Here is a 26,676-nt window from a genome sequence, read left to right as displayed (position 1 = left end):
TTTGCCACCGATGATCCCTGTATTCCTGGGCTGTGCAGAAGTCGTCTCTGAGATCTTTAAAACAGAGATGTGGATCTGCATCCACTGCAGCACTCAGGGGCAGGTGTAGGGGCAGAACAAAAGGGAAGTGCAAATATATGTATTTATATGTATTCAAACAATATATTTATTGGTGCAGAATATAGACATACCAAACATACAAAGTCACAAGTTATTTCCAGTGACTGATAAAATGCAGCACTAACCGGTATAGCATATATAACAGTCTAACAAGGAGATCTGTCTGGCTACCGTTAATTCGCTGCTGTGTGATTAAATGAAATAACAAACCCTCTCTCAGCTCGATACCAGCTTGCCCCCGACCACACAACCAGGTGTGTGATACGGAGAGCTGGGGGTTATCGGCGTGTACGGAGAAGCGGGTGATGAGTGTGGCGGGGGGCGGAGCCTTACGCGTTTCGCAACGCTATTGGTTGCTTCGTCAGAGGTAGGGGCCGCCCCCCTCCCATTCTGTCCTTTATAGCGTAGTGGGGCTCTATTGGTCCGTATGTATCTTATACACTAAGATGCCCTTAAGAAATATGGCGACGGCTGTTCCCTGCTACGGACCAATAGAGCCCCACTACGCTATAAAGGACAGAATGGGAGGGGGGCGGCCCCTACCTCTGACGAAGCAACCAATAGCGTTGCGAAACGCGTAAGGCTCCGCCCCCCGCCACACTCATCACCCGCTTCTCCGTACACGCCGATAACCCCCAGCTCTCCGTATCACACACCTGGTTGTGTGGTCGGGGGCAAGCTGGTATCGAGCTGAGAGAGGGTTTGTTATTTCATTTAATCACACAGCAGCGAATTAACGGTAGCCAGACAGATCTCCTTGTTAGACTGTTATATATGCTATACCGGTTAGTGCTGCATTTTATCAGTCACTGGAAATAACTTGTGACTTTGTATGTTTGGTATGTCTATATTCTGCACCAATAAATATATTGTTTGAATACATATAAATACATATATTTGCACTTCCCTTTTGTTCTGCCCCTACACCTGCCCCTGAGTGCTGCAGTGGATGCAGATCCACATCTCTGTTTTAAAGATCTCAGAGACGACTTCTGCACAGCCCAGGAATACAGGGATCATCGGTGGCAAACAGAAAAGGAACATTCAAGGAGGAAACAGCTATAACCTGGGTCCGATTGATACCTCATACAAATTGAGGTTGAATCACGTGAGTGGTTTAATTGCATCTTATTATTTGAGCATCTGTACCTACAGGCTTCACTAGGGGTGCCTTTCTTGTGCGCTTCTTCACATCTTCTTTTCCATATATAGATATTATATAGTATAATGTAAGTATATGTATGTAAACTGTAAGCGTGATTGTACTTATCTATTGTGTCCTTAGGTGTGTATTTTTACTAAGTTTAAGATTGCTATTGTGCATTCTCAATATTTATATTATATTCAGAAAGCGCAATCTAGATAGAAACATTCATATTTCACAACATTGCGATGTTGCATTTGTTTTATTCATAATTCACAATATTGTGACTGCGCTATCGTGTTTTACTTATAATATTGAGATCGTACTGCATTAAATGTGTACTATATTAATATTGATATAAATCTAAAGATATATATTAATATAGAACACATGTTCTATATAAATATTTATATATATCTTTAGCTCTCTCTCTCTCTATATATATATATATATATATATATATCTATGTGTGTATATATATATATATATATATCTATGTGTATATATATATATATACTGTGTATATATATATATATATATACATTTATATATATATATATATATATATTAATAAAGAAAATGTTTGCTACAGTGAGATTGCAATATTTTAAGTAAAATACGATCGTGCAATCGCAATATTGAGAATTATGAATATTAGACACATCACGTTTGCAATATTGTGAAATATTAATACTGCGATCAGATTGCTCGTTCTCAATACAATATAAATATGAATATTGAGAAAGTTCAATAGCAATCTTAAAATAAGTAAAAATACACACCTAAGAACACAATAGGAGATCACACTTACAGTTCATATACATATATTATACTATGCAATCCGCCACCTCCTAAAGTTTTAATTGGAACTTTTTTGGTTGTTTTTTTTTGTCTTTATCAACAAAGTCGATTTGCAGACATAACAAATATATAGTAATTCTGTGGAAGTATCAAGCGCGCTCCATAGGAGTAACCTGTATTTTCTTCATAAATGGAAAGAGTCCACAGCTGCATTCATTACTTTTGGGAATTCAGAACCTGGCCACCAGGAGTAGACAAAGACACCCCAGCCAAAGGCTTAACTACCCCTCCCACTTCCCTCATCCCCCAGTCATTCTTTGCCTTTCCTCCCAGACAAAAATTCTGGTTCGCTGGTGTCTGGCTCATAGTAGGTGGTGAGTGCCCCAGCCATTGTGGGTGTCAGGTGCTGTTTACATTTTCTTATTTGGTCCGTTCTTTGTATTCAATTACCTGTTATGGAGGATTCTGATATTGTGGAGACCGAAGTCTCTAGTTCAGATTCTGCTTCTTGTAACAAATACAAATTGTCCTGGATGATACATGACTATCAGTTATGTTCCGAATGCAATTTTTGAGTGCTCAATTCCTCGGGATTGGGGAATCAAAGGGCCGCTGAGCCGTCCGCCTCTGGGGGTTCTGTTCCTCGAATGTCGAGTTCCCTACCACCATCTCTTACTACGCATGCAGGTAACCCAGATGTTCAGCTCTCCGGGGGAATGACTGTCCCTGAGGTTTCAGGGGGTCAACCTTCAGGCCAGGGTCATCTTTTGCTCCGGCGAAGGTATGCTATGCCTTTCATTATAGACTGGCGTGCCTTTGTGTCCTACTGAGGCACATTTTGGCGTTGTTGGAGGATTCCATCCTTAATGGACCTAGGAATTATCAGTCTTCTCCTTCAAATTGCTTGCAGTATTAGATATGAGGATGACGTAATCTTCTTATAGTCTTGTTTGAGTATCCTTTTCCAGTTCTGAGCTTGGAAGAACAGGATCCCTGATGGGCTGGTCCTGCGGGTGTGTCTGTTCTTCTTGGGTGATAACCTACGGGTTGCCTTAGCCTTTATTTTAATCTGGTTAGGATGATTTTTTATTTGGTTTGAGCTCAGGTTTATTATGTATTTCCTTCGGGATTTTTTTTTTTTCTGGAATAGATACTCACGATTTTTGATCACACGGTTTACTTCTACGGAAGTTTATTCTAGTGTAAGGACATGTTTAGTCCTATGTTTGTCTGTTGTTTATCTCTCTATATCTGGGGGTGACTATATGTGGCCTTGAGAGTGATGACCCTTGGTTTAAGGCTGGTCCAGATTGGGTTCTGATCCTTCTGTCTTACTGCCTTTTTTCAGACAAATGGCGTCTTTTCTGCCTTGCTGGTATGGTTAGGGTGCCGAGTGCTTCACATTATTATTTATGTTATTTCTTGTTTTATTTTACAAGTTTCAGCTAAGCATTCTGAGAGGACCTGAGGGTCAGTGAGGCATGGGGGATTGGTTCAGTCCTTATTTGCCTTTCAGGCTGGTCAACTGTAGTTCCACTGCGACTCACTCAGTTGTTTCCGATATTTCGTTGGAAATTAGTGTTTCCTTTCCAGCGTGGGTTGGAGGTTTGGAGGCCTTAGGGCCTCCTTACCACCGTTTCCTGGTGGTTTTGTCCTTCAGGGGCTCTTTGGAATTGTCATTTTTGGTCTTGTTCCTTTTTGAAGTTCTCTTCCTTCGGGTCGAGATTTCTGGACATTGTCCATTTCTCCTTACCGGTTTTGACCACCTTATGGGGAGGGCTATGTGGCTTTTCCCTGCTTTTGGGAGTTTGTTGTTTCCCTATCAGGGATGTTAGACTGTGTTGTCTCCTTCTCCAAGCTTTGCTTAGGGTTTTTTTCTACCAGGGTTTGGGATGCTCTGCATTCTTTTTCCTTGGGTGTGGTCCTCTGGTTACATACTCTGAGGAAGATAGGGAGACTAGCCTTTGTTCTACTCGTTCTTCGGGTGACTTGGTCCTCGATGTTCTCCCTTGGTTTCTAGAGTCTTGGCGCACCTCTGTCATGCCCTAGCTCCTTTTTGGAGTGTTGGACTCCTGCAAGGAATGTTCTCTTCCTTTTGCGTTGGGATTTATGAGTGAGTCTTGTTACCGTTCTCTGGGTTAGTCTGGTTATTCCCCTGTGAGGTCTGATTCCTTCAGACAGGGTATTTGTGTTCCCTGGTGTGTTGTTTTGTTTTCAACAATTCTGGGGCCTGGACCTATAGTTTTTGTTTGGGATCCTTCTGGATGTCTGGAGCCTTAGATCCTGTGGCTGGTTCGGGGCAATCCAGTTTTTCCAGGGAACATAGGCTATGGCCTAAGGACTGGCTTGTTGAGTCTGTTAGCAGCCTGGCCAGGTTTTTTCTATGTGCTCCTTATGGCTTGACTTTTGAACGCTGTATGCTCCCCTTCAGGGGGAGTTCTTTCTGTGTTCATCAGGACGTCTGGATGATTTTCATTCGGCTTTTGTTCTCATCAGACTATGGCTTATGTCTTGTGAGCATGTGCGCTGTTCTTATATATGCTCTTCCCTGGAGGGGGGTTTTCCTCTCTCTGGAGGGTTGTTGTCCTGTCCTGTGTGCAGGAGGTTGGAACAGGTGTGTTATTCCTGTAAAGGAGAGCAGTCTGCTCTTCTGGGGTTGTTATGTTCCATCTGTGGAGCTGAAGTCTTCATGTTGAGACTGTCATAGAGGGTTTTCATAGGGATCTACTGCCTTTTTTCTATGTTCATCTCCTATGGGGTTCTCCTTGGGAGTACCTGTTTGGAGGAGCTTTTTGGGTTGGCACCCGAGCTCTGTTGGGGTGGCCAAGTTCACCCCATTCCGTCCTTCCCTGGGGGCTGGTGATTGGGGTCTTTTCTGATCCCCTGTTTTTCAGACCTGCCTGTCGCTTGGGCTGGTCCGGGGTGGAGCAAGATCTGGGATCTATTGTTCATCCTCAGGTCATTTGAGGATCGGTGAGCCTCCTTGAGGTTCTGTGCTTTCTCCGTGTTCAAGATATGTGAGAAGGACTGGCGGCTTTTGGATAGCCTGTTATGTGCCCACTGCTAAGTGGATGTTTAGCAGTCTGACGGTTTAGTGTTTGATATCTGTCTTCAGCTGCTCTTCCTTTTCTGCAAGTATTCCATTGTCAGAGTCATCCTGGTATGACTGTGGTGTGTGATGTTGACTCAGGTGTTCGCCTCTCTGAGTTGCTGCACGTTTTTTGATTCTCAATATTTCAATATTCTGAGTTATCTTGCGACTTGAGGACTCAGTCTTTGATGGTTGTCTTTAGGGTGCAGTTGCACTGTATTTAGAAGAAGTTTTCTTCTCTGTTTCAGATTTCCGGTCTTAACCTTGTGGTTTCTGTACAATCTGGAGTCTGAGCATTGCCTTCCTTGTTTCTCAAGAAGAGTTAGGATCTCTGTGAGCTTGGCTCGGTTCTAGGGGTTCCTTATTTTTATTTGGAACTTCTTGCTCCCTATTTGGGGTCTCTTCGGGAATCATTGATTACTTCTTTTTTTATGTTTTCTCCCTTTTGGGAGTTTACGGTTGTTGATCCCTTTCTCTGGTAAGGGGTGTGGGACCGACTGCTGGGCGACGGTGTCTCCTGGAGGCATGCTGGCTCAGTCGAGTCTTTTCTGCGATCTCTAGCAAGGCTTATGGACTATCTGCGGGTCAGTGTCCTTGGGGCCTTTTCCTTTTTCAAAGTTTCCTCGGCTTCGGACAAAGCAGGGTTTTTGTGGGTAGGGATGTAGGCCTGGTGTCCTCAGAATGGGCCGCCTTTTGTACCCTCCCGTTTTAGCATTCAGTGTCCTCTATAGCTTGGGTATTGTTTTCCCAAAAGTAATGCATGCAGCTGTAGATGCTTTCCATTTATGAAGAAAGACTTAAATTATGCTTACCAGATAATTTTTCTTCAGATGGAAAGAGTCCACAGCTCCCCGCCCATTTTCCGTGGGGCGTTATTTTTATTCTTCTGGCACATTTTTACCCTTATATTTCTTCTACTTTTCCTTGTTCCTCGGCAGAATGACTGGGGGATGAGGGGAGTGGGAGGGGTATTTAAGCCTTTGGCTGGGGTGTTTTTGCCTCCTCCTGGTGGCTAGGTTCTGAATTCCGAAAAGTAATGAATGCAGCTGTGGACTCTTTCCATCTGAAGAAAAGAAAATTATCAGGTAAGCATAACTTAAGTTTTTAAGGGGAAATATCGCTGTGGGTTTCTAATATTCAAAATACTGACCTCCATCTTAGCTTTACCTTTTTAGCCATATCAGTCTCGCCTACTTTTCAGTGGCAATATTTCCTAGTGTGACAAGTCTAGTGAATGTACGGTGAAACTAAATTTACATATACATCATTTTAAGTGTTACTACACATAATACATTTTCTCTTGTAAGATGTATCGAGTCCACGGATTCAAAGAGAGCACCCACAGCAGAGCCGTCTATATAGCTTCTCCCTTAGCTCCACCCCCCAGTCATTCTCTTTGCCTACTCTAAGTACTAGGAAGGGCAGAGTGAGTGTGGTGACAAAAATGTTAGTTTTTTATTTCTCAAGCAAAAGTTTGTTATTTTAAATTACCGGTGTGTACTATTTACTCTCTGGCAGAAAAGGGATGAAGATTTCTGCAAGGAGGATGATGATCTTAGCACTTTGTAACTAAGATCCACTGCTGTTCTCATAAGGGCTGAAGAGTACAGGAAATCTTCAGTTGGGGGAACGGTTTGCAGGCTAAACTGCATTGAGGTATGTTCAGTCTATATTTTTCTAGACAGACTGTGTTAATTCTAGAAAAGGCTGACAATATTCCCATGAGGGAAGGGTAAGCTGTATTCAGACACTTGGATACGAATATCAGCTTGCATGAAGGGCTCATTAGTTACTGGTGACACTGATAGGAAAAAACGTTTTTGTTTATTCAGTAAAGATGGAAATATAACGTTTTTTGGAGGGACTTTAAGGGGTCATTGTGGCTTGTTTTGGGTTTTTTTAACCCACATGGTTAGTTAAGAAACACTCTGGTGTGTTTCTGATAGGCCTCCAAACATTGAGTGAGGTGGGAGGGGCCTATTTTCGTGCCATAGTTGCGCAGTTTCTTTTCCTCAGAGACATCTAACTGCTTCTCCAGAGGTTCCTGCTGTGTTTGAGGGCTGTAAAAGAAGTTTTTTTCCCCACAAATCGTTCCTAAAGGGCAGGTAGGTGCCACAGCAGAGCTGTGGTAAGGTGCTGAAAGTCTTTTTTACCGGTTTTGACGTTGTTTCAATCCGGTTTTTCCATTAAGGGGTTCATTGTTTATTTGCATAGCTGTGCAAAGTTACTAAGGCCTTATGATACTACTGTAAAAATTTAGTTGAGTTTACTGCTTTTTTACACTGTTTTGCAGAATTTGTGCAGCTTTTTTTTCTCTTAAAGGCACAGTACCGTTTTATTTCTAAGTGTTATTTGCTTTGATTACAGTGTTTTCCAAGCTTGCTTGTTACATTACTAGCCTGTTTAACATGTCTGACACCAAGGAAAATCCTTCTTCAATATGTTTAGAAGCCATTGTGGAACCCCCTCTTAGAATGTGTCCCAATTGTACTGATATGTCTATAAACATGTAAGCCGTTCAGTGCTGCGCCCTCAGCACCTTCCACTGTTTTGCTGTGTATCACCATTTTTATCAAGAAATTAATAAAGGAACGTTTTTTTATGCAGCTGGGTTTGTTCTCTTTGAAAATTTTCTACCTTCCAGTTTACCGGCTGCATCTATGCTGTTTGTGGGTCTTTTGGAGCATGTGTGAGGACCGTCTGTGTATATTTGCAACTTGCGGCTAGCGGCTAGCTGAAGCACTCTCAAGTCTCACAGTGCTACTGAGCGGAGCGGAGGGGAGGAGTAATTCCTAGACGAAGGAGGCCATTGGCTGGGATAAGTTGAGGCGGTTGGGAAGTTCACCGCTTCGTCCTGGCGTTCTTTTCGGAGCCCCTTCAGAGGTATAGGCATTGAGACTGCCGGAAGATCCCCCACTCCAGGATACACTGGTGAGTGAAGTTAATGGATAATTCATGAGTGCACGAAAAGCTGTTTAGCACATTGACTTTCCTATAGTTGTCTGCTGTGTGCAGCTCTGTGTGACTGTCTCCCAAATACCGATTACATATTATTCTTTTACTTCGCATTGCCTTTACATTTTGACGGCCTCTCACATACTGGACTGTATTTTACTTGACTTCATTACATATATAGGATTGCCGTTACAATATTAAGGGTTTCTCTTTGACTTTCTGCTATAAACTATAAAGAACATATATTAGCACTTAAAATAGAGCAATAGATGATTCTCAGTCAGAAGTAACTGAGGGTTCACCATCTAGCTCTCCCCAAGTGTCACAACCAGTAACACCCGCACAAGTGACGCCAAATACCTCTAGTGTGTCAAATTCATTTACTTTACAAGACATGGCCACAGTTATGAATACAACCCTCACAGAGGTTTTATCCAAACTGCCTGGTTTACAAGGAAAGAGGGACAGCTCTGGGTTAAGAAAAAATGCTGAGCCGTCTGACGCTTTAGTAGCCGTATCTGATATACCCTCACAATGCTCTGAAGTAGGGGTGAGGGATTTGTTATCTGAGGGAGAAATTTCTGATTCAGGAAAGACGCTCCCTCAGACAGATTCTTATATGACGGCCTTTAAATTTAAGCTTGAACACCTCCGCTTATTGCTCAGGCAGGTATTAGCGACTAGATGATTGTGACCCTATAGTGGTCCCAGAGAAATTGTGTAAAATGGATAAATACTTAGAGGTTCCTGTTTACACTGATGTTTTTCCAGTCCCTAAGAGGATTGTGAATATTATTGCTAAGGAGTGGGATAGACCAGGTATTCCGTTCACTCCCCCTCCTGTTTTTAAGAAAATGTTTCCCATATCTGACACCATGCGGGACTCGTGGCAGACAGCTCCTAAGGTGGAGGGAGCTATTTCTACTCTGTCTAAGCATACAACTATACCTATCGAAGACAGTTGTGCTTTCAAAGATCCTATGGATAAAAAATTAGAGGGTCTCCTGAAGAAAATTTTTGTTCATTAAGGTTTTCTTCTCCAACCTATTGCGTGCATTGTTCCTGTAACTACTGCAGCTGCTTTCTGGTTCGAGGCTCTAGAAGAGGCTCTTCAGATGGAGACTCCATTAGAGGAGATTATGGACAGAATTAAGGCCCTTAAGTTGGCTAATTCTTTTATTACAGATGCTGCATTTCAACTGGCTAAATTAGCGGCAAAGAATTCAGGTTTTGCCATTTTAGCATGCAGGGCGTTATGGCTTAAGTCCTGGTCTGCTGATGTGTCATCTAAGTCTAAACTTTTGAACATCCCTTTCAAAGGAAAGACCCTATTCGGGCCTGAACTGAAAGAGATTATTTCAGACATCACTGGAGGGAAAGGCCATGCCCTCCCTCAGGATAGAACAAATAAGATGAGGACCAAACAAAATAATTTTCGTTCCTTTCGGAACTTCAAGGGTGGTCCCGCTTCAGCTTCCCCTGCTGCAAAGCAAGAGGGGAATTTTGCCCAATCCAAGTCAGTCTGGAGACCTAACCAGGCTTGGAACAAGGGTAAACAGGCCAAGAAGCCTAGATCATTCATACTAGATCAATAGATAAGAGAATTTAAGGTATTTTGATCTATACGTTTGTTTAGTGCATTATAATCAAATAGTGACTAAGTCATTACCAAATGGTAAACACAAGAGAAATACACTTGCAAATGTCTCCGAAATTCAGCTAAGAATATATGAAAGAATGGAGAAAGACAGATTATCGCTGAACGCATAGAACTACAATACCCAGAATACATGCAGACCACGTCAAACAGCACGCACGGTAGATTCTGCTTTCCATTGGATAGAACCAACTACCTACAGGGTTTAAAAATCGCAGGCAAACAGTGCACTCGCGATAACCCTTTGAAAAAGCCGGAGTTTACGGCGAAACATGTTAGGGATTTAGGGAAATGGTGAGGAGTCTTAGAGAGCTCCTGTGTTTTAGCTGCTAGCTTCAATTAGTGCTATGTTTAAAACCGTATAGGCTATCTATTAGGATATAGCCGTAACTTTATGTATTAAAAGGAGAACCAGAACTCATATAATCAGACCGGCTTTTAAGAGAGTGGCTGCTACCCAATTTGCAATTACCGCTGGGGAACCATACTGCCCCTCCGGCAATTCAACTAACAGCGAAAAGCCATTCCATTATCACAAAATAACATCAGCCGAGTCATAGATATGACTATATCAGGTGCTCTATAATACTTTATTATTACCGGCAAATCAGATTATTGCACCGGTTCTAAATAATATAATAATATGAGCGCTGAATCCTGATTTAATAGCCATACCGGACAGGCTAACAATACAATGTGCTGCTTTCTAAATATTTAACCGTTACTAGGGTGCTGGCTGGCACTAACGGACACTTAATTTAAATAGTAAAGCGCCAAACAAAAATCATATAGATACCGGGCGTTACCGGACAAGTGGACAAAAAAGCCGAGTCTACAATTATATGCCTTAAACATTACGGGGTCAAACAAAAACGTATATGTGGGTATTCAGACTTAGACAGTCCTATATTCATAGGGAATGCTAAGAAAATACTCTATAAGTTCAACTAAGAGGGTATAGATAACCATAGGTACTCATCTTTTGTCACAAATAATTTGAATAAGACTGTTATAATATAAAAAAATCTCAACAGGAAAGTGCAATATTCCATCTATGTATTATATCTAAATTAAGATTGACATAATTTGAATAAAAGTCTTGCATGTGAAAAAACACGCACCTCAACCAGTATTACATAATAGTACTTTACTGGGTTAGTAATCCGAGTGTGTTAACTATAATGAGATTTACCAAATTATTCCAAATATATGTATACTAGATAAAAAGGCAGAAACCATAAATATCTCCCAGCCTAACATTGAGTACTTTTTTACCACTGAAGAGACACATACTAAAAAGCAATGTACATTAAACGTTATCTTTCCTTCAGTGGCTAAATTTTGTGAATCAAACAAATTAGCCAAAGGGAGAAAAAACCTTATTGTCAAATCTAATCCGTGGAGTACAATAATAAACCACGGCACATTATAAAAACCTGTATGTGTCTATCTTAAATACAGCAAATCATTAAATCTCAATTTAAAAACAAGAGAACGTGTAACACATTCTATTTGAATCTGGGTAATATTGTAACAAGAGAAAGTGTAACATATACATGAGTAGATACAAAAAATACCATTACGAATCTACATTATAAAAACTATGTAACACAGTAAAAACTTCATCTAACATTTTTCAAATTATACTTACAAATAAGATGATTAACAATCTCTAGGTCTTATTACCTAAGAGAACCAAAGAGGGAATCTTATCACATCACATCTTATGTATTTAAACCAAATAATTCAGATACTGAATACTACCCTTTCGACTACTAGATACATAAAACCTATTGTCCAACAGCTATAACTATTGATGTGTCATATAGGGATTAACCATTAAATACTACCCACTTATAGTAGATTTTAAGGACTTTGATATTGTTGTTAACCATTTAACAGTCAACCCAACTGACACACGCATGACAACAGTCCTTTAATACACCTTATATACTCCATACCCACAACCTATATACAGACTCTATAGACTATTTAGTATTTTCATCATTCCTAATATGCTAGTTCTGTAGACATCACCTACTCAAGACCCCTGATTGACTACCTTAATACTCTCCTTTGTCTAATATAACATAGCCTCTATTTTTAGCTAGTGTTTTTAATGATGTGTTGTTTTCCGCTAATTTTAGCACTGTTAAATTAATAAACGTTAAGTTTTAATTTAGTGTGGTTCTTGTATACTTTGAGAACATTATCATTTCAATCTCTGATTAGTCATTTTGAATATCGTGGTTAATTCCAGTTCATTCACAAAGCTCACGAGTGCTATTCGTGTACTCTTTCCAGTGGTTATTAATTTAACCCCGTTCAGTCTTCCAAGAAGCCTGCAGCTGCCTCCAAGACAGCATGAAGGGGTAGCCCCTGATCCGGGACCGGATCTAGTAGGGGGCAGACTCTCTCTCTTCGCTCAGGCTTGGGCAAGAGATGTTCACGATTCCTGGGCTTTAGAAAATGTGTCCCAGGGATATCTTCTGGAATTCAAAGACTCCTTTCCAAGGGGGAGATTTCACATTTCTCGACTGTCTGTAAACCAGACAAAGAGAGAGGCGTTCTTACGCTGTGTAGAAGACCTACATACCATGGGAGTGATCCGCCCAGTTCCAAAAGAGGAACAGGGGCTAGGGTTTTACTCAAACCTGTTTGTGGTTCCCAAAAAAGAGGGAACTTTCAGACCAATCTTGGATCTCAAAATTCTAAACAAATTCCTCAAAGTACCATCATTCAAGATGGAGACTATTCAGACTATTCTACCTCTGATCCAGGAGGGTCAATATATGACTACCGTGGACTTAAAGGATGCGTATCTACACATCCCTATTCACAGAGATCATCATCAATTCCTCAGATTCGCCTTTCTAAACAGGCATTACCAGTTTGTGGCCCTTCCCTTCGGGTTAGCCACGGCTCCCAGAATTTTCACAAAGGTGCTAGGGTCCCTTCTGGTGGTTCTACGACCTTGGGGCATAGCAGTGGTGTCTTATCTAGACGACATCTTAATTCAGGCGTCGACTTTCCAGCTAGCCAAGTCTCACACAGACATCATGTTGGCTTTTCTGAGATCTCACAGGTGGAAGGTGAACATAAAAAAGAGTTCTCTCTTCCCTCTTACAAGAGTTTCCTTCCTAGGGACTCTGATAGACTCGGTAGAAATGAAAATATTTCTGACGGAGGTCAGAAAATCAAAACTCTTAACCACTTGCCGAGCTCTTCATTCCATTCCTCGGCCATCAGTGGCTCAGTGTATGGAGGTAATCAGACTCATGGTAGCGGCAATGGACATTGTTCCTTTTGCCCACCTACACCTCAGACCACTGCAACTATGCATGCTCAAACAGTGGAATGGGGATTATGCAGATTTATCTCCTCAACTGCATCTGGACCAGGAGACCAGAGATTCTCTTCTCTGGTGGTTGTCTCAGGACACCTGTCTCAGGGAATGTGTTTCCGCAGGCCATAGTGGCTCATTGTAACGACAGATGCCAGCCTGCTAGGCTGGGGTTCAGTCTGGAACTCCCTGAAAGCACAGGGCTTATGGTCTTGGGAGGAATCTCTCCTCCCGATAAACATTCTAGAACTGAGAGCGATATTCAATGCACTTCAGGCGTGGCCTCAGCTTGCTGCGGCCAAATTCATCAGGTTTCAGTCAGACAACATCACGACTGTAGCTTATATCAATCATCAAGGAGGAACAAGGAGTTCTCTAGCGATGATGGAGGTAACCAAGGTAATCCGATGGGCATAGGATCACTCTTGCCATCTCTCAGCAATCCACATCCCAGGAGTAGAGAACTGGGAGGCAGATTTCCTAAGTCGTCAGACTTTTCATCTGGGGGAGTGGGAACTCCATCCAGAGGTATTTGCCCAGCTGACTCAGCTATGGGGCACACTAGAATTGGATCTGATAGCGTCCCATCAGAATGCCAAACTTCCTCGTTAAGGGTCCAGGTCCCGGGATCCCCAGGCGGTACTGATAGATGCTCTAGCAGTGCCTTGGTCCTTCAATCTGGCCTATGTATTTCCACCGTTTCCTCTCCTCCCACGTCTGGTTGCCAGAATCAAGCAGGAGAGAGCTTCAGTGATTCTGATAGCACCTGCGTGGCCACGCAGGACTTGGTATGCAGACCTAGTGGACATGTCCTCGGTTTTACCGTGGACTCTGCCAATGAGGCAGTACCTTCTAATCCAAGGTCCATTCATGCATCCAAATCTAATTTCTCTGCGTCTTACTGCTTGGAGATTAAACTCCTAATTCTATCAAAGCGTGGTTTCTCTGAGTCGGTCATTGATACCCTGATTCAGGCTAGAAAGCCTGTCACCAGGAAGATCTATCATAAGATTTGGCGCAAATATCTTTATTGGTGTGAATTCAAAGGTTACTCATGGAGTAAGATTAGGATTCCTAGAATATTGTCTTTTCTCCAAGAAGGATTGGAGAAGGGATTATCAGCTAGTTCTCTAAAAGGACAAATATCTGCTTTGTCTATTGTGTTACACAAACGTCTGGCAGATGTCCCAGATGTTCAAGCATTTAGTCAGGCCTTAGTCAGAATCAAGCCTGTATTTAAACCTGTTGCTCCGCCATGGAGCCTAAACTTAGTTCTTAAAGTTCTTCAAGGGGTTCCGTTTGAACCTATGCATTCCATGGATATTAAGCTTCTATCTTGGAAAGTTTTATTTTTAGTAGCTTTCTCTTCGGCTCGAAGAGTTTCTGAGCTATCTGCTTTACAGTGTGATTCACCTTACCTTGTTTTCCATGCAGATAAGGTGGTTTTGCGTACCAAACCTGGGTTTCTTCCTAAGGTTGTTTCTAATAGGAATATCAATCAGGAGATTGTTGTTCCTTCACTGTGTCCTAATCCTTCATCAAAGAAGGAACGTCTGTTACACAATCTTGATGTGGTTCGTGCTTTAAAGTTCTACTTACAAGCAACTAAAGATTTCCGTCAAACATCTTCATTGTTTGTTGTTTATTCTGGTAAACGGAGAGGTCAAAAGGCTACGGCTACCTCTCTTTCCTTTTGGCTGAAAAGCTTCATCCGTTTGGCCTAGGAGACTGCTGGACAGCAGCCTCCTGAAAGAATTACTGCTCATTCTACTAGAGCTGTGGCTTCCACATGGGCTTTTAAAAATGAGGCTTCTGTTGAACAGATTTGTAAGGCGGCGACTTAGTCTTCGCTTCATACTTTTTCCAAATTCGATACTTTTGCTTCTTCGGAGGCTATTTTTGGGAGAAAGGTTCTACAAGCAGTGGTGCCTTCCGTTTAGGGTACCTGTCTTGTCCCTCCCTTCATCCGTGTCCTAAAGCTTTGGTATTGGTATCCCACAAGTATGGATGAATCCGTGGACTCAATACATTTTACAAGAGAAAACATAATTTATGCTTACCTGATAAATGTATTTCTCTTGTGATGTATCGAGTCCACGACCCGTCCTGTTTATTAAGACAGGCAATATATTTTTATTTAAAAACTTTCAGTCACCACTGCACCCTATAGTTTCTCCTTTTTCTTCCTAGCCTTCGGTCGAATGACTGGGGGGTGGAGCTAAGGGAGGAGCTATATAGACAGCTCTGCTGTGGGTGCTCTCTCTGCCACTTCCTGTAGGGAAGGAGAATATCCCACAAGTATGGATGAATCCGTGGACTCGATACTTCACAAGAGAAATAAATTTATCAGGTAAGCATAATTTTTTTTTTTTTTTGTTCTCAAACGCACATTTTGTGTAAACATGATTTTAAAACAGCCCCCCACCACCTACATCGCAGCTAAGTGGTGATGTTGGTGGACTTTTGCTGAAGTTGTGATTCCCATTATATCCTGAGGGAGACACATCTCCACTCATCAACACAACGAAATTTAGCCCACTTTTATAGAATATATTGACAGACCAACAGACTGTGGGCCTTGCGCACCAACACAGACAATTCTTTGTCAGCCTGACAGTGTTTTGAATAGCAGGGCCTGCGTTTGAAAGTTGGGTTAATAAAGTGACTAAATGATCTTAAATATTAAATGCAAACCTTATTATGCTTTTCTAAACATAGTGTGGTGTTTACTTGAAAAGGGGGTTTCCACAAACTATAAACTAATGGGCTTAATTGCTTACCTGTGCACGCCACAAGATTTTGCGTTCCTTGTTAACACGAAAATGAGTGTCGGCCATGAATGCAATAAGAAGGTTCAAAAGCAAGACAAAGGCAAATAACATGTAGACCATGTAGAGTACAGTGATCATCTTTGGCATGATTACATCTGATGGTACTGGAAGATTATCTAGACCCATCATCAGTTGAAATAATGTAAATAGAGTAACTGGAAAATCACTGAAATATGGAAATAGGGTGACATTCATAGCCTGGAAGTGCACATGGAAAGCTGGAAAACAAAAGAATAATTTTATTTTTATGGTTATTTAATGAGGGTCTTTAGTTTGAAAGCACACCAAGTCCTCATGGAACACCAGAAGAGAGCATGATGATTTAGTAAATAACTTGCACGTTTTTAGGGATCCCGATCTAGGTACCAAAAATAATATCAGCACTTATGGGTATTTAGCCTCTGACTTCTCTGGATTAGGTAGGGATGCCTCACAGAAGTTTGATGGTGTGGATCCCACCTTTCCATATACCCTCCCTCAGCATATGTGTTTTATGTAGGGTAATCTGGAGCTCTGCTCCAGGTGAGGGTTATTTTTTTGCATACATGAAATAAAAGATTTGACTTTCTCAGTACAGCATGCTTACTACTGCAAGAGCCCAGCCACCTCCTAATTATTGTTGAGCTGCAACATGATAACTTGCATACAGTTTCAACACACACACACACCTTTAAATTTGAGAGCATTATTCCTGATTTATACACCGTGCCTGACTATCAGAGGATACTACTTACCATTTACTATCAACCAGTGAAATCCTGCTAAAAAACAGCCATGGGGATCACTTAAGCAATTGGTTAATGAACCAACTCAAAATGATAAATATTAGATTTAATATAAACAGTGGTATTAGATGTGTCTGTGAGTGAAAACTTGGAGTCCAGTAATCATTAATCTGTATGGGCACTGTGCAACCACAATAAAACCAAAGTTTTGGATTTCAGGAAAGATGATTTTTGTTGTTCATAAGAAAATACCTAACCCCTTAACAACAACAGACGTACCCTGTATGTGTCATTTTCACATTAAGGAGTGAAATAGTGTGCTCTTGCCAACAAAAGTGAGACTGCACTATTTACAAATGCCTACTGGAGGGAGATAAGTAGTAATAGCCAGTCTCTATGCTTTCTGTGAGTCCTGCACTATTACTGGGCCAAATACCTCTTAAGGATACATAAAGTACATGGTATGTCTGTCCTTAAGGGCTTAAACAACTTTTTAAAATGACAAGCTCTTATTGTGGAACTACAAGAACAGTGGGAATATTTGAATGGTAGCATTTTGGATGCAACTGCACATTGTATTAGGCCTGTCTGTGATAGAAAGAGAAAACAAATTTGATAATACAGACAAGCAGAAAAGGCTGTAAAGACAAAAAAAACATAGTTTATAAAAAAAATATAGATGACATGGAAATATGGAGACAGTCAGTGAAAAATGGGGACACAACCTTATTTAGATATTTTACTGAAAGGAGAAAAAGGTAGAATAGTGGAAGGAGATAAGCAAATTGCAGATGACTAAAAATGGAAATGGGCTTAGCGCTAGTCTTTTTACAGAGGTTGACATTTTATTGGCATTATCAAAAATAATTGTACAATAGTCTGTGGGTCTAGATAATATTCATCCACAGGTTTTAAAAGAACTTCAATCTGTACTAGCTGCCCCGTTAATTGTGCTTTTTAATTAATTACAATTGCCAGTATTTGTTCTGTATGATAAAGATAGCCAGTTTCTTTTTGACTCATGTTTCCTGTCTCCAGAGATGTGGAAGGTGATAGGGGCAAAGTTCCCTCCTATGTATGGAAATGAGAGTCCCTACAAATATCAGATATAATGGCCATTTCATTATGCTTAAAGGCTCTTCTGAGAGTCATTGCTCGGATCAAACGAGTCAGCATCAATAGCATTAATTGCTCCAGTCTGGCCCTGCTGGACATGGTATGCAGATCTAGTACAGGTGTCCTGTCACAGCTATCTCTACAAGAGCAGTGGCAACATCATGGGCCTTTAAGAATGATGCATCTTTGGAGCAGATTTGAAAAGCTGCCACATGGTGTTCTCTGCATACTTTTTCCAAATTTTATCGTTTCTAATGTTTTTGCTTCTTCACAAGCACCTTTTGGCAGGAAAGTCCTTACAGGCTGTAGTGTCGGCTAAATAGGAACTGTCAGAGAAAGATTTTTCCCACCTTTTCCATAACATAGATCATCTGCTTGGGTATGAATCCCATATGTTATTGAGGACTGTGTACCATCATCATTTTACGAAAGAAAACAAAATTTATGCTTACCTGATAAATTATCTTCTTTTGGAATGATGATGGTCCACAGGCCACGCCCGCTTCATGTTGGGCGACAATTCTAATGACACCTCTATAGACCCTGTTTTGCCTTTCCTTCCTTTATATTCCTATTTTCTACTTGGCTACACGTGAAATTAAGAGAGACATTGGAGGTGGGAGGGTTTTAAAGCTCTTGTATTGGTTCTTGACCTTCTCCTGGTGGCGGGAAACATATTCCATATGTTATGGAGGACTGTGGACCATCATCATTCCAAAAGAAAATTAATTTATCAGGTAAGCATAAATTGTGCTTTAATGTTACACTGCAGCTTTTCAACATTTCCCTGTTGCTGCTTTGTTAGATTTGAGAGAGCTGTGGACTCAGACTCCCAGCTAGTCCATAGACACCATTGTTTTATTTTCATCTATATGTGACTACACACATTTGCAGGGTAATCTTTTTGGGGTTTATATCACGTGGAGTATGCTATGTGGTACCCCCTTTTGGTTTTCAGTTTTTTTAAAAAAATACTGTTTTTTATTGAGGACAAGAGAAAGTTTACAAGTACAGTTTGAAACAATACATCCATGAAGACATAATAATACAGAATTTTCATTTGTACACCATAATGTAAACAGTGATAAAGCCATTAATCAACTTGCAAGTCCCCCCTTTTTTTTTCTCTTTTGTCTTTAACTCCCTTTCTCTTCCTTTGGAGTAACAAATTATACAAACGTATTTAACACAAACATAACTTAACCAACATCATTAAACTTTTTAACTAGTTGATGCGTAATCTATCAAAGCAGAATAAGTCTTTGTATCTAGGTACGCTCTTTATGGAGAGAAAAAAAAAGGGGGGATTGGAAAAGGCCAACAAACTCTACTCACTATATAGCAATTCCCTCTCTCCCTCCCTCCGCGCCATCTTGTGTCTGGTAGAGGAGTCCCCACTCACCCCTCAGAGAGGCTGTTAGCATGTATTCAGTATGTGCAAAAGGAACTAATATTTGTCTCTGTGTATCCACGCCCAATGTAACAATATATTCCCGCCATTTATTTATGAAGTGTTTAAGTCTTTTATTAGTGTCCATCCTAGTATCCAATTGTTCTATGAGCAGTTGTTTGTGTAGATTGTGTTTAAATATGTTAAAGGCAGGGGCAGAGCTCTCCGTCCATACCCTCAGAATAACCTTCCCAGCTATTAAGATTATAGTAGTAAGCAAAGGGACATGTCTGGAACTCTGTTCCCTCCATACCAAAAAGCAAATTTGTTCCACATCAATCTGAACCTTGAGTTTAATGACATTCGTGATCCAAAAGACAATCCTACCCCAAAACGGCTTAACCTGTGGGCATGTGTAGAAATAATGGAGAAAATCTGGGTCACTTGTTCTGCACTTACTACACTCATTCACCACCATGGGGTTCCATTTAGATAACATTTGTGGGATAATATAATCCTTATGTATCATTCTAGTCTGGAATTCTCTAAGGGTCATGGATAATGTTGCCCTTTTAACATTCTCTATACTCTGTTGTATCGCTTCCGTCAGGTCCTCTCTTTCCAAACTCTTGTTCCACTTGTTCTCTAGCAAAATTAAGTTTTTAGATTCGATTTGACTTAGCAGTGTTTTATATATCCCTGAGATTGTAAAATTGCCCAATTTAAATGAGGTCACTGATGCACCAAGAGCATGCGGCTCCCAGAAGTGTGGGTCATCTTTGATTAGCTGGGCAATATAATGCCTCATTTGGAGGTAAGCGTAGAAATGAACCCTCGGTAGCCTAAACTGAGTTTGTAATTCCGCAAATGCCTTTAAACATTTTCTAGAAAGATCCAGAGCATCTCCTACAAGACACAGTCCCTCGCTCTTCCAGGCGACAAACAGGGAGGTTTCCACTAGTATTGTTCCGCAACGGAATCAATCTTGAAGACACGCAACAGCGACCAACATGACCGAGGGTTAACCGCCACGCCCTCAGTACATCTTTATAAAGAAAATTATCCCCAATCTTTGCAGGGATATTGTTGAACAGGGCAAAGGGCAAAAACGAGAGATCAAACGCCCCCAGGGCATGATTCTACAATTCGGTTGTGTAGAAGTGCCTTGTTTTTAATTGCCAGTCTAGCATGAATGCCGCCCAGTTATACAGTTTTAGATTTGGTAAACTCAATCCCCCATGCGAGGACTGAGCATACAATTTGGTGAGTGCTATCCTAGGCTTACCGCCCTTCCACAAGAAGTTCGAGAGGGCCCGGGTATATAGCACCATATCCTTCTTAGTAATTAAAAAAGGTATCATTAGGAGAGGGTACAGAATCCGTGGCAAAATTACCATTTTTATTAAATTCACACGTCCCGTAAGGGAGACCGGTAAGTCCGCACGGCACACCTGCATGATATTAGTGTGGTATAGGGTTTGGACGTTAGTGGACAAGTGAATGCCTAAGTAAGTCAGAGTGGGGCTAGCCTCCTGGAATGGGTAGGTGAATGACTGGACCTGGTGCTTCCGAAGCCACAGGATTTCCGATTTGGTTTCATTTATTCTGTAGCCCGAAAAGGATCCGAATGCCTCGATTGTTGCTAACATTTTTGGGACATGTTTTGCTGGATGCTCTACAAATAGATGCATGTCATCCGCGTAAAGTGCGAGTTGTAATCTCGCCTCTCCCAGCACAATGCCAGGGTATACTTTGTGTAGTTTAATAGCCAAGGGCTCTAAGGCTAGATTAAAAAGGAGGGGGGAGAGAGGGCAGCCTTGACGAGTGCCCCTCTGTAAAATGATGCGTGGGGAAGTGAAGGAACGGTCCCGAGTAGACAAAACGCTGCAGTGTGCCCAGAAGATGACCCCACTCCACTCTGTCAAAGGCCTTCTCTGCGTCAAAGGACAGCAGGAAGGCCTCCGATTCCTCTTGCGCTCCTAGGGTTTCAGGCCCAGTCGCGAAGTGTGCCATGGAATGAAGCACCCTCCGAACATTAGTCACTGAAGTTCTATGGCACATAAATCCGGTTTGATTGGGGTGAATGATGTCCGTCAAAATTACTTTTAGCCTGTCGGTCAAGATTTTCATTAGTATCTTGTAATCTGAATTGAGGAGGGAAATGGGGCAATAAGATTTAGGTAGGCCAGGTTCTTTCCCAGGCTTCGGAATCAAAGACACATGTGCCATTGTAAACGTTTTGGGGGGAGAGACTAAATCTTTATAATACAGGTTAAATAATTTAGTTAAGGTGGGCGTGATCTGGGGTTTTAGTGGTTTAAAAAACTCAATGGGTAGGCCATCAGGACCCACTGCCTTTCCGTTTGACATAGAAGAAATTGTTTTCAAAATTTCCTCTGAGGAAATAGGTGAGTTGAGGGCCATCAGTTGCTCATGTAATATCACAATGGAGAAAAAAATGAGCAATCATAGACCAAGCTAAATCAACACTGTGTATTTATTGTTACATCGAAGAAAACAAAGGTTCCACCACTCCACACACAACAGCTACATCCAACGCGTTTCCTGCTGCTAAACAGCACTTCGTCAGGGATACTCACAGCTGTCTGATTGCACCTTTTATTCGGCTCACCACTCATTCCCAAAAATTTAAAGGTATACTACCGCTTATACATTTTGCGGCATATTCGTAACCTATACGCCATTCAATCAGGTGCATCAGTATCACATTACAATATATAAAATAACAATCTTAAATTTATATGTTACGAGTACATTGTATCTAGAAATATATTTAGACAATTAACTCATATGGTCGGAAAACCAACTGATGTTATATAAACAAATACTTATGCTGCATCAGCATTTTGTATACCATTAAGCTATTACAGAGGTCACAATAAAAGGGCACATTTTAGATATAACTATGAACATATACTCAGAACTTAGCCACAAAATAATAGTAATTTCTTACACTACCCTAAGTAACCTCTAGTTATAATTACATTTAAAATAACCAGTCATTTTTGTTTATTGATGGTTTTGTTTACAAATTAATCCTCCTAAGGAAAAAACTGAAATACTATTAACTATCGATTGTATCTCAGTTACCTATATATAGTTTCACATCTGAGTTTTCATTTATGCCCAAAGGACTCCCTGTCTTTAAGGTATAGATCCAATACACTTCTCTCCTATTGAGCGTCTGAGACCTATTGGCACCTGTATTCAGTTTGGGCACATGATCAATACCTTGAAATGAAAATAGAGTATTGATATATTTTAGTTCACTAATATCAAAATTCTCATTTCTCCTGTGTTGGGCAAAATGTTTTGCCACCGGTGTCTTTGGCACTTCACTCTCAAGGGACAACAGGTGCTCTCTCACTCTATCCTTGAGCATACGTGTCGTTCTACCAGTGTACTGAAAAAAGCAAAGTTTACAAGTGATAAGGTACACTATGTATCTGGAATTACAGTTAAGGTGATGGTTCACCATGTATACATTACCTGTTACAGTAGAGTTAAAAGTATCACTCCTAACAAGGTATTTACATGATTTGCATGGTGTACCACCACATCTGTAATTCCCATTTTTCTTCTTTAGCCACATCCTATCGTCCTTCTTCTCTTTGATAGAAAAATTTCGTTTAAGATTATTCTCTATAGTTTCTGCTTTCCTTGATACACATCTAATCCCTTTGTCTATGACTGTCTTTAGTTTAGGATCATTTTTTAATAGTGGGCTAAATTTCTGAATAATTTTACAAATTTCTGAATATTGCCTACTATATTTAGTGGAGAAAGTTAATCTATCCATACTTCCTGAGATTTTGTCCTGTTTGCTTTTATCCTGCAGTAAAGATTTCCTGTCCATAGCCTTAACCTCTTTCATAGTTATTTCTAGATCTCTTTTCTTATAGCCCCTATCCATCAATCTATTTTTTAAGATATTTGCTTGTACAGAATAATTTTCTTCACTACTGCAGTTACGTTTTAAGCGCATAAACTGGCCTTTTGGAATTCCCTTTTTCACATTGTAGGGATGGCCAGAATCAGCTCTAAGTATGGTATTGCCTGATGTTTTCTTTCTGAATATTTCTGTTGTAATACATCCTTTGCTTATATCTCCTTTTAATGTCAAGTCTAGATAATCAACACTGCTCTCTGAGCAAAAAAATGTAAACCTCAGATTGTTATTATTGTCATTTAAATATCCCATAAACTGTTCTATAGTTGAATCACCACTTTTCCAAACTATTAGCAAGTCATCTATAAATCTAGTATAGAATAGAATGCGATTTTGAAAAGGATTACTAGTAGTAAATATTTTCTTCAATTCAAAATATCCAAGATATAAGTTAGCGTATGAGGGGGCGAATTTCGCCCCCATCGCCGTGCCCTGACTTTGTACATAAAAGCAGCCTTCAAATAGAAAATAATTGTGGGTTAAAAGAAATTCAACAATGTCTACAATATAATCAATAAAGCAAGTCTCAAATTTAGTATACATATGTAACATTTCATTAAGTGCATTAAGTCCCTCCCTATGCGGTATACAAGAATATAGCGATTCTACGTCTATAGTTAGGAACACAGATTCATTATCCCATCCTAAATCTTCCACCTTACGTAGTAAATGTTTCGTATCCCTAAGGTAACCTGGTAAACTTTTTACTATGGGTTGTAAAAATTCGTCAATCCATCTCCCTAGATTTTCTCCTATGGTTCCTATGGTGGAAATTATGGGCCTCCCTGGTGGTTTTGATGCACATTTATGAACTTTAGGGAGATGTTTAAATACAGTTACTGTAGGACTCTCATTTATTAAGCATTCTGCCTGTGCTTGTGTCAAATATCCCTGGTGAACACCTTCGTCTAATAATATTCTTAACTCATTATTGTAACGCTCTGTAGGATTATATGTCAATTTGTGATATGTATTTTCATCTGATAGTTGCCTTTCAGCTTCTAATACATAAGCTTCCCTATCTTGCACCACGATAGTGCCACCCTTGTCAGATTTAGAAACCACTATATTATTGTTATCTCTAATTTCTTTTAGTGCTTTTCTTTCCTGGTGAGACAAATTATCCCTTTTGTTCCTTTTTGTGTGTATATCTTTTACCTTTGTGTTATAAAGTTGTGTCAATTCTTCTTCCACCACTGTGTGAAATACCTCAATTAAATCCCCTCTTGCATGTATAGGATAGAAACTACTTGTGTGTCCTATCTTTTGTGTAGAGCTTGGAATGCTCAAATTATTCGGATCATATCTCAAGCTTTCACTACTTAAGATCCTTAAACTATTGGTATCACACAATTCATTGAATGTAAGTGAATCTATATCTGTGCCCATTATAGTACTCTCAACTGTACCCGTATCCACTATCTCACTATCATAAATGGAAGATGGATCCTCATTAAAAAAATGTCTTTTTAACGTGACCTTTCGCACGAACTTATTGAGGTCTACAATGGTATCAAATAAGTCCATATTTCTTGTTGGAGAGAAACCCATTCCTTTCGAGAGTGCAATCTTCTGTATATTGGTTAATGGGACAGATGACAAGTTTATTATACTCTCTAGTTCTGATCCTTCTTTTCTTTCATTGCTCTGGTCAGCCTGCTGGGATATTTCGCCTTCTGCTCTTCTTCCTTTTTCTTTTTTATTCTTTTTGGGTCTCCATCTTTTACTTTATGCTCGTGGCCGGACATGTTAGGGGTAATTCCCAAATCCACCAGTGATCTGTGTTCTACCTTTTCTTTAGGCCTTGCTCCTAGGGAATTATCTCTTTCATTATTTTCCTCACTCATAGGTGTAGATGATCTTGGACTGTATGCATATGAACTGCCCTCTGCACTCGAAAAAGTAACTTTTCTTTGTACTTCCTTTTTGTTACTGGACATATCACCTTCTGCCTTTTTTCCTTTATTCTTTTTGTTCTGATGACTTCTTCTTTTATTCTGCTGAGTACTGGTGTTCCAACTATAAACTATATCTAAGTCATAGTCCTTACAATCTCTTTGATATTTGCCCAGTTTTCTTGTAACCACTTCATTATCAATTCTTTCAGTTGTATCTTTTAGTTGTTTCATATAGTCTTCAAATCTCTCGTCTTCTTTGAGGTCATCAATCTGTATTTGTATCTCAGCTAGCTCACATAGTGTGGTTTCTCTTTCCTCTGTTCTTTTTTTTAGTAGTTGTTTCATAAGAACCACAGAGCAATCAGTTAAATTCTGATTCCATTCTTTCATAAAAACCACATCCATTTTTTCTGCTGCTGGGTACTTTTTCATTCTGAGGCCTCGTGGTATTTTTTCCTCATTTATATATAGTTGTAAAAATTCCATTTCCCACCATGTCTTTAGTTCTTTAATGGTTAATTTTTCTTTCATAGAAAACAATGTACTCAAATCTACAGGTGTGTGTTTGGGAGTGGTGTCCCCTTTAATGAGTAAATCAAGTTTCGCTCGTCTATTAACAATTTCTTCCTGATCCATGGCTTCAAATTATTATCTTATGCGTTATGCATTTGACTTATCACAGTATAATATGCAATTTGAGAATTTCACATCAAGCAAAGACACACTGTTGCAAAACTGTGTATATGAGCCATAAGACAAGTAATCGCTTAACCTTTAAGCTGTGTGCAACCAAACAGACTGTCGTTTTTTCAGATGGGTTTAAAGTCTCATATGTATTGTTGCCACAACCTGGTTATTTACAGGAATTGAATTGTTACAAAGTTCTTACATGTAACACTCTAGTTTCCAGGTACATATAGAGTGTTAACTGTATATATATTCAGCTGGGTGAATTTTACACATACATTATTAGTATTATGTTTCTCCTTTGTAGGTAAATATATGTCAGGTAACCTCCAAAACTTTCAGTATTCCAGTATATTATATTGTATCACAAGTAAATAACGTGAAAATACATTGGTGGTATCGAACGAACGAACTTTGTGTAATGGTAAAAATATCAACCCAGGTTACTCACGGTTATCCGTCCCACTTAGCGGGATGTTGGAAAGTGTTCAAGCACTCCTCTTTCTCACCAGTTAACCGTATCCAGTACAGAACTTGTAGCTTAAAAATCTCAGCGGTGTATCTCACACACCAAACAGGAATCCAGTAATATCACAATGGAGAAAAAAATGAGCAATCATAGACCGAGCTAAATCAACACTGTGTATTTATTGTTACATCGAAGAAAACAAAGGTTCCACCACTCCACACACAACAGCTACATCCAACGCGTTTGTTTTCAAAATTTCCTCTGAGGAAATAGGTGAGTTGAGGGCCATCAGTTGCTCATCTTTGATCTGTGGAAGATCTAAATCATTCCAAAAAGATGATATAACCTCCTGAGGAGGCATCTTTTGGCTAGCATATAGAGTAGAGTAGTAATTTTTTTATTTTCAGTTTAACATCAAATTGCCTTTTATAAATGCCTCATCAATTACTTGCTATTTGCATTGCAAGAGGATGATCAGA

At 40.2% G+C, this 26,676-nt stretch overlaps 1 protein-coding gene across 1 annotated transcript in view; it reads right to left on the bottom strand.

Moving 5' to 3' along the window:
- LOC128644304 (transient receptor potential cation channel subfamily V member 5-like) overlaps positions 1-26,676 on the bottom strand; it is a gene marked incomplete at its 5' end in the record, with an annotated part of 124,714 nt that overhangs the window by 1,980 nt on the left and 96,058 nt on the right. Inside the window, one exon of the mRNA XM_053696970.1 lies at positions 15,892-16,160. Within this exon, the coding sequence (XP_053552945.1) occupies positions 15,892-16,160 (269 nt within the window). The remainder of the gene's footprint in view (positions 1-15,891; positions 16,161-26,676) is intronic.

The sequence above is a fragment of the Bombina bombina genome, unplaced genomic scaffold, assembly GCF_027579735.1.
Source record: "Bombina bombina isolate aBomBom1 unplaced genomic scaffold, aBomBom1.pri scaffold_891, whole genome shotgun sequence".
Classification (NCBI taxonomy): Eukaryota; Metazoa; Chordata; class Amphibia; order Anura; family Bombinatoridae; genus Bombina; species Bombina bombina.
The sequence above is the reverse complement of the archived record's forward strand: the minus strand, read 5'-3'. Positions and strand labels throughout refer to the sequence as shown.